The sequence below is a fragment of the Trachymyrmex septentrionalis genome, unplaced genomic scaffold, assembly GCF_001594115.1.
Source record: "Trachymyrmex septentrionalis isolate Tsep2-gDNA-1 unplaced genomic scaffold, Tsep1.0 scaffold6, whole genome shotgun sequence".
In the NCBI taxonomy this organism is placed as follows: Eukaryota; Metazoa; Arthropoda; class Insecta; order Hymenoptera; family Formicidae; genus Trachymyrmex; species Trachymyrmex septentrionalis.
The window spans coordinates 3,828,741-3,841,471 of NW_017305778.1; the positions used below are offsets into that span (position 1 = coordinate 3,828,741).

At 37.4% G+C, this 12,731-nt stretch overlaps 1 protein-coding gene across 1 annotated transcript in view; it reads right to left on the bottom strand.

Moving 5' to 3' along the window:
- LOC108752354 (tyrosine-protein phosphatase non-receptor type 9) overlaps positions 1-12,731 on the bottom strand; it is a 17,360-nt gene that overhangs the window by 1,245 nt on the left and 3,384 nt on the right. The window contains exons 2-8 of the mRNA XM_018493146.1: positions 8,917-9,150; positions 8,745-8,834; positions 8,430-8,570; positions 1,339-1,602; positions 690-1,087; positions 369-608; positions 62-212 (exon numbers count right to left, since the gene is read on the bottom strand). Of these exons, the coding sequence (XP_018348648.1) occupies positions 62-212; positions 369-608; positions 690-1,087; positions 1,339-1,602; positions 8,430-8,570; positions 8,745-8,834; positions 8,917-9,150 (1,518 nt within the window). The remainder of the gene's footprint in view (positions 1-61; positions 213-368; positions 609-689; positions 1,088-1,338; positions 1,603-8,429; positions 8,571-8,744; positions 8,835-8,916; positions 9,151-12,731) is intronic.

The window sequence follows — 12,731 nt, forward strand, 5'->3', positions numbered from 1 at the left end:
TAACATGAAGAAATAGTGATAGACATTTGTGATAACCGAGAGAAAACAAATATCAAAATACCTTATTGTTTGTAAGAAGAAGCATGGATATTGTGTAATCTGGATTTGTATCGACCTCAAGGGTGGTTACGGTGAAACCACCCGCTTGTACTTCATCACCTGGTTCCGGACCCCAATACTGTGCACACTTTGTACGCCCTCTTTCCACTACTCTGAAACAAGAACGATACATTTACGTGAGACAATAAAGCTACGTATAAAGTTTCTAACATGAAATATGATATTGGTAAAATTGTTCGAAACTTCAAATCATGTATTATGCAAGATATAGTAAAGTTTACCAAAAGCGTACAAGTAAAGCAATTTACCTTGTAGTCATGACGACGACTAACGTCTGCTGTTCCCAAACCATCCTCCAGAAATCACCGCAAGTTTTCGGAAGAGGACCCTGAGTACTGATAAACGCGTTCTTCTGTTTATAACCATCAACAAAATTCGCATTTATGTAATCAGACGTCGCATCTCCGTCTATTTGCGAAAGGCAGACTCTGCTGTGGTCATAACAAAGCACATCGGTGTAGCGATTCTTTGATTGATTAGACCTTAACCTGGAATGACACAACATATATTAATTAACTTGAATGAGATTAATGGGTATTTTACAAACGCAAAACATTGCTATTACGCACTTTGCATTATTAAATGAACCATCAGGCGGTCTCTGTCTAATTTCCGCGTATTCCGCTACGAGACCAGCGCGTCCTCGCGAATGAATATCCGCTATAAATTGCTCCATGGTAACAGCCTGAAGTCCAGGATCTCCATGAAGACTGTCGTCGTCACTAAAACCAGAACTAGCTGAGGACGGAGGCTGAACTGGGGAAGGTGCCTCATCGGTTCCCATCCAAGCATCAGCATTTGCGGTAGTGATCTCGATATCGCTGATATTCGACACACCATTTTTCTGTTTGTTCTTATCAATTATAGGACTAGTCGAATTACTGTGCGTTGTAGTTCCATTAGGATTTTGATGAACTGTATTATCGTTCGCCGTGGGCGACACAGGTGTACCTACTCTTGGGGTGACCTAAAATCATTATACACATAGATTAAAATTGCTAAAATTATCGATAAAATGATTCGAATACTCTACTAATAATAAAATTTTATCTTTCTAATAATTTTGTAATCCAAATAAAATATTTTACTTCTACGACAGTAAGTCTAAATACAATAATTAAAAAGTTTTAGAATCTTCATTTTTTACATCTTGAACGCGAGTTATAAGACAAAAAATATATGTATGGCAAAATTTAAAATTGCCAATTAGATACTGACCTCACACAGTTCACCCCCGCTTCGGTTCGTCATGGATTTAAGACAATGTAGTAGCCATGCTTCATGCTGTACCTCCAACGTGCCGCCTAAACGATGTGGTAATGATTCTCGTGGGATATGCAACGTCAGCTGAGGGATGGATACTGTGAATACTCGGTCCCTCAGTTTTTCACGAACAAATAATCGAAGGATCTTGAAGGGCGCTTTGAACCACAACGGCGCCGTCACTATCAAGACTTTTTTTAATTTTGCCGGATAGCCACCCTGAAAAATTGATGTATAAACAAAACATGACTTATTATGTCTTTCATTATTATAAATTAGAAAAATATATTCCCATAAAGATTTCATTAATATCCTATTCCAGTCATAGTAGATTTAAAAATTAAAGTTAATACTACATAATAATATATTATATAATAATACATTATTTAATTATAAGAAATTTCGTTCTATAATTTTCATTTTATCATTTCTATTATAATAAATAATTATTATATTATAATATTTATATAAGTAGACATTATTTTATTATAATCGTCATAATTGTTGCTTTATAATCTATATCTTAAAGGAATGCTTAAAATTATTACTATTAATTAAACATTAAATAATTTTCAATTTAATTATTGATTCAATTAATTCATAAATTTGTCATAACTGAATTTCGATACGAAACCTTTATTTATTAGAATACTTTCCAAATTTTTAATAACAGCAAAAATACTGGCAAATAGTATCGCGCACGAATTCGCGATTCCGCGTGAATAATCTCTAAAAGCACGGTTTCGCTACGACCTTTCAAAGACATTGCAATAATAGAACAGGTCATATATTGCACATTGGCGAATCAGTTGCCAGCTATAGAACACGTACGCGACGCGAAATGATTTACGTGCGAAAGAAACGCGACTCTTTAATCAGATTATCGGAGAATCGGGAAGTACCTGACTGAAGAAAAAAAAGAAAAGGAAAAATATAACATCTTTCCGGCCGTGATTTTTTCGCGTTTAATCAACGAATTACCGAGGCGAGCGAGTTTCCTAGGTATTTCGTAACGCGTATAAAATGCAGGAAGCCGAATAACTTAACCCTCGGGGTACGGACCGGAGGGCGGAAGTAACGTAACGCCAACGACGTCAGCAGCAGCACTACCACCACTACCACGAAACCACCATCGTCGTCGGTGGCACGTAACAGCCGCTACGTATACAACAAACGTCATCGAGGTAGGAAGCGTGTAACGAGGACGGAGCGCACTGACGCGATTCCGTGTTCCGGGAAGAAATCGGCGTCAGTTCCGCGAGGCTTGGCGTTACAATTTTAGGAGCGAGGTGAGTGCGAGGTGAGCGCGAGGTGAGCGCGCGGGACACATTCGAGCGGGCGTCTCGAATTAGCCGCGGAGTCCGCGCGCTTATTATTCCGCCCGCGCTCCCTGGCGTTGCCATATCCGCGTCGTCGTTTCATCAAATTGCGCCAAGAGTCGCGGATACAAATTGGCTGTCGCCCGTCAGTCGGACAGACGGTCGGTCGATCGATCTCGGCTGACAGTCGAAATTTACCGTGAGGAGTAGCGGAGACAGCCGCCACCGGATGACGCGACTGGAGTCGCGGGCAAAATCGCGGGCATATCAACCGCCCGTATCAGGCCCAACGGGGTCGTGATCGACAATCCGTCTTCGTTGCCGTTCGACTGTCGAGTGTTTGTCGAATGTCGATATCTTCTGGGCGAAAGAGGCTCCAGTTAGTTAAAATCACTGCCGGCACTCGGTCGGGTTTAATCGATAGTAGCGAGATTAGTGTAACACCGGCGCGGTGCGGAAGAACCGCACTGCTGACAGCAGCGGGCAGCGGGCTCAAGGAGCGTCGTCCTAGTTGTCCTTGTCGTTGCCGTCACCGAGGTGAACGGAGCGACGTCTTTATCCGTAGATAAAAGCACTGGCTGGCCTCGCACGCGAACAAGGACGCGATCGAACGAACGGGGGAGGTAACAGACGGCAGGAGGGGAGAAGAATCGGGTCGTCCGTGTTCGAATGCGACGTGGTGGCCGCAAGGGGATCACGACGATTACTGACCGTCGGCGTCGTCGGCGTCCGACGGTTATCCGGAGCGCCGCGGGAACGCATGCGCCGCACCGCGCCGTCATTCGCTCTCTCACCCCACACGCGACCCCTTCTTTTCACCACCGACATCCCTTACGCGAGAATTTCTTTCTTTTTTTCCTCTCCCTCTCCCCCCCCTCCCTCCCGCCCTCTCTCTCTCTCTATCATTACCACCGGCAGCGGAGGTGCAGCAACCGTGTATACGCGGTGACGTATTGCCCACCAGTGCCTCTCATCCACGCGGCTTCCGGCCGACCGTCGGAATATCTCGTCGCCTCGGGTTATCCACAGCTTGGGTGAAACTGCGTGAAATTTCCGTGCGTAATTGTTGATTAACGCGAACATTAATTGCAGAATTGTCCGCAGAGACCGGAGGTCTAAGCGTGCTATTCGTAGTTTGAGCTTTTATTTTTAACACACGTTTTCTGCCCAGTGAATTTTATATATCGCTCTGTCTTATTTCAAATGTGACACAGCTCGAAAAAATTAAATTTCCCGGAAAAGAAGAAATATTTTTCAATTTGAAAAAAAAAAAAACAAAACAAAAATTATTGACTAATCCAATAATATTGGCAAAAAGAAAATGTACGATTAAATGTAATTTCTGTTTCACAACCTCTAAAGACTCATTCTTTTTGAGTCAATAATTTTGTTTAACTTTTTGAGTTGTAACATTTTGATGATTTTTTTATGACGTTAAATTAGTTCACTTTCAATTATTAATAAAATAATGTTTAGACTTAATTCATTCATAATAATTTAATCACGATTAAATCACGTTTTTTAAACAGTTATAATTTGAAATTAAACCGACGAAAATAAATCAATTAAGAGAAATAATTCTATTTTCAATCAAAGTCGATCATAGTACTTTAACAGAATTAAAGTAGTAATTACATATTAATATCTTTCTATAATGCTTATCAACATTAATATTATTAAAGTGCTTGTCAATTTAATAGGTGATATTATTCTAACTCGGTTCATAATTGCATTTCAAGACTGAAAAAGATTTCGATACATGTTTGCAGAATTGGATACGTACATAAATTCACATTGAAATATTAAAGCACTAAGATCAGCTTTCTAAAAATAAAATTATTTCTCTTAATTGACACTTTTAAAGTTGTGTGTCATCTTTGAGATAAGAGATCGATGTTTAACTGTAAATGCATCATAAATAGAATTTTTATTATCATGTGTATATCATGATAAAATATCGTATAATATGATCAAAGCAAAATGCGATTAAGAATATAAACATATATACATACATACACATATATATAGTGTACATACATATATACGCGCGCGCGCGCGTGTGTGTGTGTGTGTGTGTGTGGGTGTGTGTGTGTGTGCGATCATGAATGTGTTGAGTACATTTTTTCATTTTACGTTTGTTATTTATGTTGTTCTAAATTTTATATTAGAAAACGTTTATTTTTTTATAAGTTTTAAAATATTTTGATAACAGCGATCACTATAATCATCAGAACAGTCATATTAAAATCGTTTTAAATACCTTAAGATGTTATGTTTGTTTCATTACCTGGATGTAATCTCGAAATTAATTAACATCTGATTTAAAATAATTTTGCACACAAGATTGAATTGTAAATTACTCTTATGCCCGTTTCCATCCATGTAGATTTATATTTCTAAAATTTATGTTTTTATCATATTTTTGAGATAAAATTTATAATATATACAGATATATTATTCCAACATCTAACTGTGATCGTAATCGGCACCTCTCTTATACCCATTTACGAGTATATCAATATAGTTTAATTTTAATCTCGGTTTAACCTTTCATCTTTTTCCAATATTACAAATTACAGAAAAAGAGTAAATTGAACTGAGATTAATTTATATTGGTAGAGATAGACATCGGAAGATTGAATTTAATTCGATTCAATTTACATTTCATCTTGTTTTAATTCTTAAAACTAGAAAAAAAAATAGAGAATTAGTTGAGCCGAGATTAAAGTTAAACTATACGTATCATTGATAGACACGCACATTAAGCTGAGAATGAGAGCTAACTGTCGCACGGATGTAAGGTAAGATAGAGAAAAACGCATCCATACAATAGACTTTCACGATTTATGTATACGTATTTCTTTGCCTTAACTTACGCCCACTATGATAATTATGTCTTATCTTCTGCCATCAGCCTTTGAATCTAGTACAATTGTTCGGTGATCGATATTGCGATTGCTAGAAAAAAACATACCGTTGAGAAGAGAGTTCATATTCTCAATTCTTAATCTAATCAACCGATTTATAAATCAAGACACGTCACAATCTTTTATCTCGACTCTCTTATCTTTTTTTATCTTTCTTATCTTTCGTATCAGTCAACGCTTCGTTTCGCATCATAGTAGCGCGATATCATCGCTTTTTTTTCGCCAACGCCCGACGTGCTTTCCACGGATGCGATTTTTATCCGACGAAGGATTATCTCTGAATAGTGACCGCGGACATCCGTTTGATCGTCAGAGCGCGCGAAAATGCATTCTACGCCTACCGAATTCGACTATTAATTACGCGGCTTACTGAGATGCAAATGTCACCGCGCACTAAACCTTTGTAAAGGCCATTATCAAGCGAGGCACCTTGGAAGTACGGTTCACCGCGCGATTAGGATTCGATTAAATTGCGTGGCGCGTGAAGGTACGAAGGACCTTCACGCTCTCTCGATAACGGGCGACGATAATATCATCTCGGAGGGAAGAGAGCAAAAAAAAAAAGATGTGCCTCGTCTGTAACGACTGTAACCGCCTCCTCAGATTATCCAATATTTTTTTTCACGGTTACGTCGACGATACGTGACGTTATGCTGTTAGAAGAGGAAGTCTCTCCTATGGGAAACCTTTGAAAGTCGCACCCTACGCACTACTTCGACGCGCTTCGTCGCGTAATCGCGTAATCCACCTTTCGCGAAGCGTAAACGCCCTTAAGCGTATCACCGCTCTTCGAGCCGTACATCCTCACGCGCGTGAGAGCTAAATGTGGATTTTGCGGCCCGCCAAGAAGTATAGGAGTCTAAAAAAAAAAAAGAAGAATGAAGCTATGACGTATTATCAATTGAAGCGACATAATCAGCATCTCGACGAGGTATGACGTACGTCTTGGGGAAAAGAATATTTTTACAAACGAGCTTAGCTTCATACATGGTAAGAAGATTGGGAATATTTTCATCCCTTGAGAACGACGAGGCGTTATTAAATTATGCAAGAATGATCGATGACGTGTGAAAGTCAGGGTGAAAAGACGTCACGTGCATATATATATATGTATATATATATATATATCCGTATGATGACGATATGAAAGTGACGTTTGCACGGAGGAGCTCATGTGAATCAGTTACGTCGCCTATGACACCATTTTTTTTTTTACGTAAGTGGGCTGGCCGCATCAAAGCATTAACGCACGAGACTATTTCAACCGACCGGCGATGACTAATTGGGTTAACTTCAGCGGCGGTAATAACTATAATGTCACACTACGCCGGACGAAATTGCACGCAACGTGAATGTTAATCGGGCCACGCACTTAGACGTCGCTAAATGGCACTTCGTGCTCATGTAATTCGCATAATTATTACGCTTCTTCTTGGAGAAATATTTTTCTTCTAAAAGCGCGGAAATTTACCGCTGTTCTTATTCATTATGCCAGAATGAGATATCTGTCTCTAAGAGATTCAGATCGCTGTGCCACTTTGCAAATTAGTAATCATTAAAATTAGTTATCATTAAAAAGAAAGACGATATTCTGTGAAGTTTTTAGTGATTAATAATACAATATTTCTGTATATTTCTTTATATAAATATAATAATGTATTTCTTCGTAATTAGGTCTTGTTCTCTTTCTCATATATCCGTGAGAAAATATTTTCGAATAATCTTTTATATACAAGCTGTATTATAATGTTCACGGTTTAGTTCTGAAACACAATAAGTAACAAGCTTTAAGCCGTAAGGTATTGGTCAATCACAGTCGAATGTGAGGAGAATAATTGACTATAATTGATTGATTTCTAACGATTTAAAGCTTACTATCAATAGTGTTCCGAGATTTACGTAATATAGTAATACATAGAAATAGGATGTAATTATTCAAAGATATTCGTATAAAAATTTGCAAAATGGTGCTATTTCAGTCAGCCTTTATATGCCGTTGTTCAGGCTAGAACGAATAGCACAACGGCTTTCTTTCATGCATTCGACATTTATGCGTGACAGAGCACCTCTGTCATGTCGGCGGGAATAGAGAAATGAGACCGTGTATCGTTATACATAATGAACACTCACCGCAAGACTCACTCTCCTCTCACTCTCGATCACGCTCTTTTCTCGCTTTCTAACTCCGGGCGGCAGTGGTGCTCTGTTTCGCTTGGACGACCACTAGTCGTCAAGCCGCTTAATCGCGTCGTAAGGCGAAAAGTATTACGCATATTTCGAGAGAAAACGGTGTGCAAATCGATGCGTAATGTACGGAGAAAATATCTATGACATTGCTATTTCATCATCTAATTTAATTCGGCGTGTCTAAAATGGAGAAAAGAAAAAAAAAGAAACACGATTCTACACGATGTTCCCGCGCGATTCAATTTTGCAATAGGAAGCCGAGAAATTGAGGATATATATTATATGTCTCCTTGGTGAGAACAGGAGGAAACAAACTTCGCGCTTCCTGATTATTTAGGTAAATCACGCGTAGTTGACTGTCCATTCTTTTTTTGTTCGCGTCTTTTCAAGTTTCTCAAACAATTTGTCATAGATTGCTTTCATGATAAAATTATCTTCTCTACGCTCATATTTCTTAATGCTCGTGTACATGTATCTCTATCATAATTCTTATTATTTTTAATAAGTGCTGAAGTTAAATTACTAAATTTAATGGTCTGTTTCAGACAGATCACGCGTGCATTATCCTACAATAAATTTCTACTGTGCCTAAAATATATATTCATCGACTTACCTTCAAAAGTGTCAGAATTTTCTGAGACAGGTCATAATCAAAATTCTGATACTTGCTATCAGACATGTCATAAATAAAAACTAGTCCATGCTTCTGCGTTTCTGCACTTTCAAGGGCAGCGTCCAGTTGATATACAACACCCTGCAAAAGATGAGAAAGTTGATTACTTTAATAATTAAGAATTTTAAAGGCTTACTTTTTCTAGAAACTTTTCTAGGAAACTATAAATGTTTCCGATTATAAAAATAAGTATCTACGACTCTATAAAAATTCTTTCTTAATTCAGTCGTTAAAAATATACTTTGTAAAACTTACTTGTAAAGTTGTTTGATGTGTAGTATTCTGTGGAAGATGCAAATGCGCTGTGAAAATAGCTATCGCTGCACCTGTTGCGTCTCTTGATGGCTAAAATAATTTATACATTATTTGTTTTAAGTCGCAACAACTAAACAAAACGCATCTGCGTTAATTGACTTTCTCCTCTTACCAGGACCGTAAATTTTCCTGTGTATAGTTCACTGAGTAGGGGTTCCTGGGTAGGATGCAGAACTGCTAATCCCTCTCTCCTCCTAGTGGCTTCGTGCTGCTCGTACAGAGCTAAAGCTCGTTGAACCTCAAACTTCCGTGCCGCTAAAAACTTGACCGCCGTGCTCCAGGATACTGGTCCAGCTCGTCTACCAGCTCTACACCTATTCACAGCTTCTATAAATTCCTTTGTAGCCTGTGAGAAAAGAAAGTACCGTATATGTATTCACGATTTCAAAAGGAAAATCTTACATTATTAATATAAAGATACATTATAATTTTTATATACATAAAAATCAATTTTTCTATATAAATTGCAATATTTGTTTCTGCGTTATTAAACATACACATTATAGCGTATCTATTCATATTTTCAATACTAACAATTTTCTCGATGCTTCCTGCTGTGATATAATAATATAAAGATTTTTTTATTTTATATAACATATAACTTTCATAAATATAAACAATATTTTATATACAAATAATAAAAACAAATATTAATAGAGTAACGAAAAAACAATTAGTGTATCATAATAATGTTCGTTTAGAACTTAACAAGGCATATTTTCATTTTTTTTTTTTTTTTTCTTATCGCTCGTGGCAAAAGCAAATGAGTGTAATTATTCTATAAATACGTTATCGCACGTTGCTGAAATCAGCGCAGGATAACAAAACATACATTGGGCAACAGAATTCCAGTCGCAATCGCTCAGCATCTTGCATACGCTGTTGCACAATGTCAACCTTGAAAATGGCGCTTCACGGCGCGGCGGGCAGGAAATCGCGAATTGCAATCTTTATCAGCGTGACCCGATCGACGCGAACTCAACACGTGCATATCTCGAGTATTCGTTGACTCGTCAGTTCGTCGCACGTGATTTCGTAATAAAAAAAAAAGAATAGGAAAAAAATAGGAAGAGGAGATGGACTCGGGAATGTCGAAATATAATCCTGCCGATGTCGAATTTCGACGACGTAGGCACGTGAAAGCGGTATCTCCATCATTTTTTTTTATGAATGGAAACACGAGCGTTCTGCGTTCACTGAGAAATATTTCTGAAAACGGAAGAATCAGAAGATTCTGATCACATCAATTAGAATTCTGATTATCTCAACTAGGTTAGTAGAATTATAATTATTATAAGTACATAATTAATAATTATTATATATGTAATAACAATGCACAATATCTATCTTGAAAAGAGTCTGGTTGCATTAATTGGAATTCTGATTGAGAATGAATTACATACTCTCTAAAATCTTTGGAGCGGAATCTCACTCTAACGAGTGAAAATGGAGCCAGTCTTGTGTCACAATTTTCTTTAAAAATGAGATTTCACTCTTCAGAGTGGAATTCATTCTAAGACTTTTAGAATATTATAATTATTCAATCAGAAAATTCTTATACGTTCATTTTTAATCAGAATTCGAATTAATCTTTTCAGACATTTTCTAATGTTCTTTTTATCTGCGCTTAACTGTCAGCATCGATAAAAAAAAAAAAAAAAAAAAAAAAAAGAATTCAATTGGATAGAGAATTGGAGCTCGTTAGAAAGAATATTTGACCCGAATCGAAAATTATGAGAGCGCTTTTATTCCCCGACGATGAGTGGAGTTCCCGATCGCACATTGCCGAGCAGCGCGCGGCGTCCCGTCATTCGTATTCGAGATCACGAGATTACAAGACGACGAGGATCGACAGGACGACGACGTCGATCGGCGATACGCCGGCGCATAAACGGCACGACGACATATCGTTTTTACGCTATTAAAACGAGCAATGACCGTGGACGGGCGACGCGTGAGCGTGCACGTACGTACACGCGTCGGGTATACTACCGATACAACTTCCGGTGTCCGGCTACCTCCCCACCGGTCATTTCCGTTATGTGCCAGCCGGCGGGGATCGGCATGGTGGTACCCGCGGTACCGAGCCGCCCGCATCGTGCCGCACTGGACGCGTGTATTAACGGCGAGAGGAGCCGAGGAATTCTTAATGCTGCGAGCCCTTCCTTAGGGACAGGGCATCTCCGTAGCTTAGGAATTCGCGAATTCAGAGACGGACGACGCGACGCGCGGCGTCAACCTCATCGCGACATTATTTCTTTTCGTCGCGCGCGACGAAACGGGGAGAAGTTTGACGACGGAATTAATCGCGTGGTAGAGCTGAACGAGCGAACCTGGAATTACAACGAGAGAATACAAGGGGAATGGCTTGTAACGCGTGCCCGAAGACGAACGACATGCAGCAAACAGCGTATATTGATGTTACAAAATTGATTACATATTATATATACAATTGAGAATATTTTATTATAAAAGAGAGAGAGAAAATCAACATGAATAATTCTAGAAATATGTTAGTCCCCTTTTATCTTTTCTCTCTCTCTCTCTCTTTTATAATCCTCTATCCTCTATCTATTTGCAGTCTGGATTTTTTTTCTCTAGCCTAAGCTTCTTACTGTTCTAGGCTTTCAAAAAAATTCGGAAAAACATTTAAATATTTTTTAATTCAAATGTTAAAACCTTTATTATCTATTCTACTCATCTTTATTTCGGAGAAATTTTGCCTTGCGCCGAAAAAAATTGTAAACGGAGAGTTAAGTTTACAGATTTTAAGTACACTGAGAAAAAAATTATCAAATCTTAATATATGTTTTTTTCAATAGTACTAACTAGATATTTACTTATAGTGAATACTTATTTAATAAAAAATGATAATTGTATAAATCAAATTAATGATTCTTGTATCAAATAAATATATATCTTTACATTTAGTAAATATTTAGCACTATTCAAATAAGCATCTACTAAGATTTAGTACATTTTTTTTATGTTTACGAAGATTAACGTTGATTGCGATGTAGATTTTTTAAATGCGATGTCATTATAACAATAAAAGGTCGATTAATCAATTAATCGAAGCCTTTTGATTAACTCTTAATCTCCTTAAACGAAGGTGATTGCTTTTGCCAAGACGGATTTATTACTTCCCTCTGTTTCTATGCAACGAGTGCTCGTATTCGCTAAAAATATGTACGCGCCAGACGGAAATTGAACACCGCAAATCGATACGTGGGAAAATCTCGTTACCAAGAAACTCCGCTGAAGCTTCAAATCGAGTTTGCTCGCATCGAAAATTAGTAACGTAAAATTATCATCGTATTGATGTCATCGCCATCGGTTAAATAGACTCAAACAACTGTGCAGTTTGAAGCACTTGTTTTTGTAACAAAACTTCTAAATTTACCAATCCGATAAATTTAATGCATTCTTGAAGTCAATAAATAATACAGAGGTTCTTTAATTAAAATTCTCCGTTTGAAACTGGAACGACGCTATGATCGTAATAACGTCTGTAAATGTATAACGTTAATACAATGCTTGCATATACTTATATCTATGCATCAAATACATTCATTATGCATATCACTATATATATAATTCTAAATAGGAAAAATCTACATTACTAACCCAGATTGTTACAAATTTCTCATCTAAAAATTCTGTAACTTCCCTCTGATTTTCAGACAAAGTTTTATAATTTTCCTCGATGCTTTTAATATAATATAATTTTGTCCTGATTTGAATACCATCAAATATTTTGTGGAAGCAATTTAACATAATAATGTAAATTACTATTAATGTTGATGACACTAACATATTTGCATTTAATTGTAAGTTGGTAGTATTCTGAAATTGCGTAGTGTGATATTATAATATATCTAATATGTATACTTCTTTAAAGCTAAAAATTAATTTTAATTTTGCACA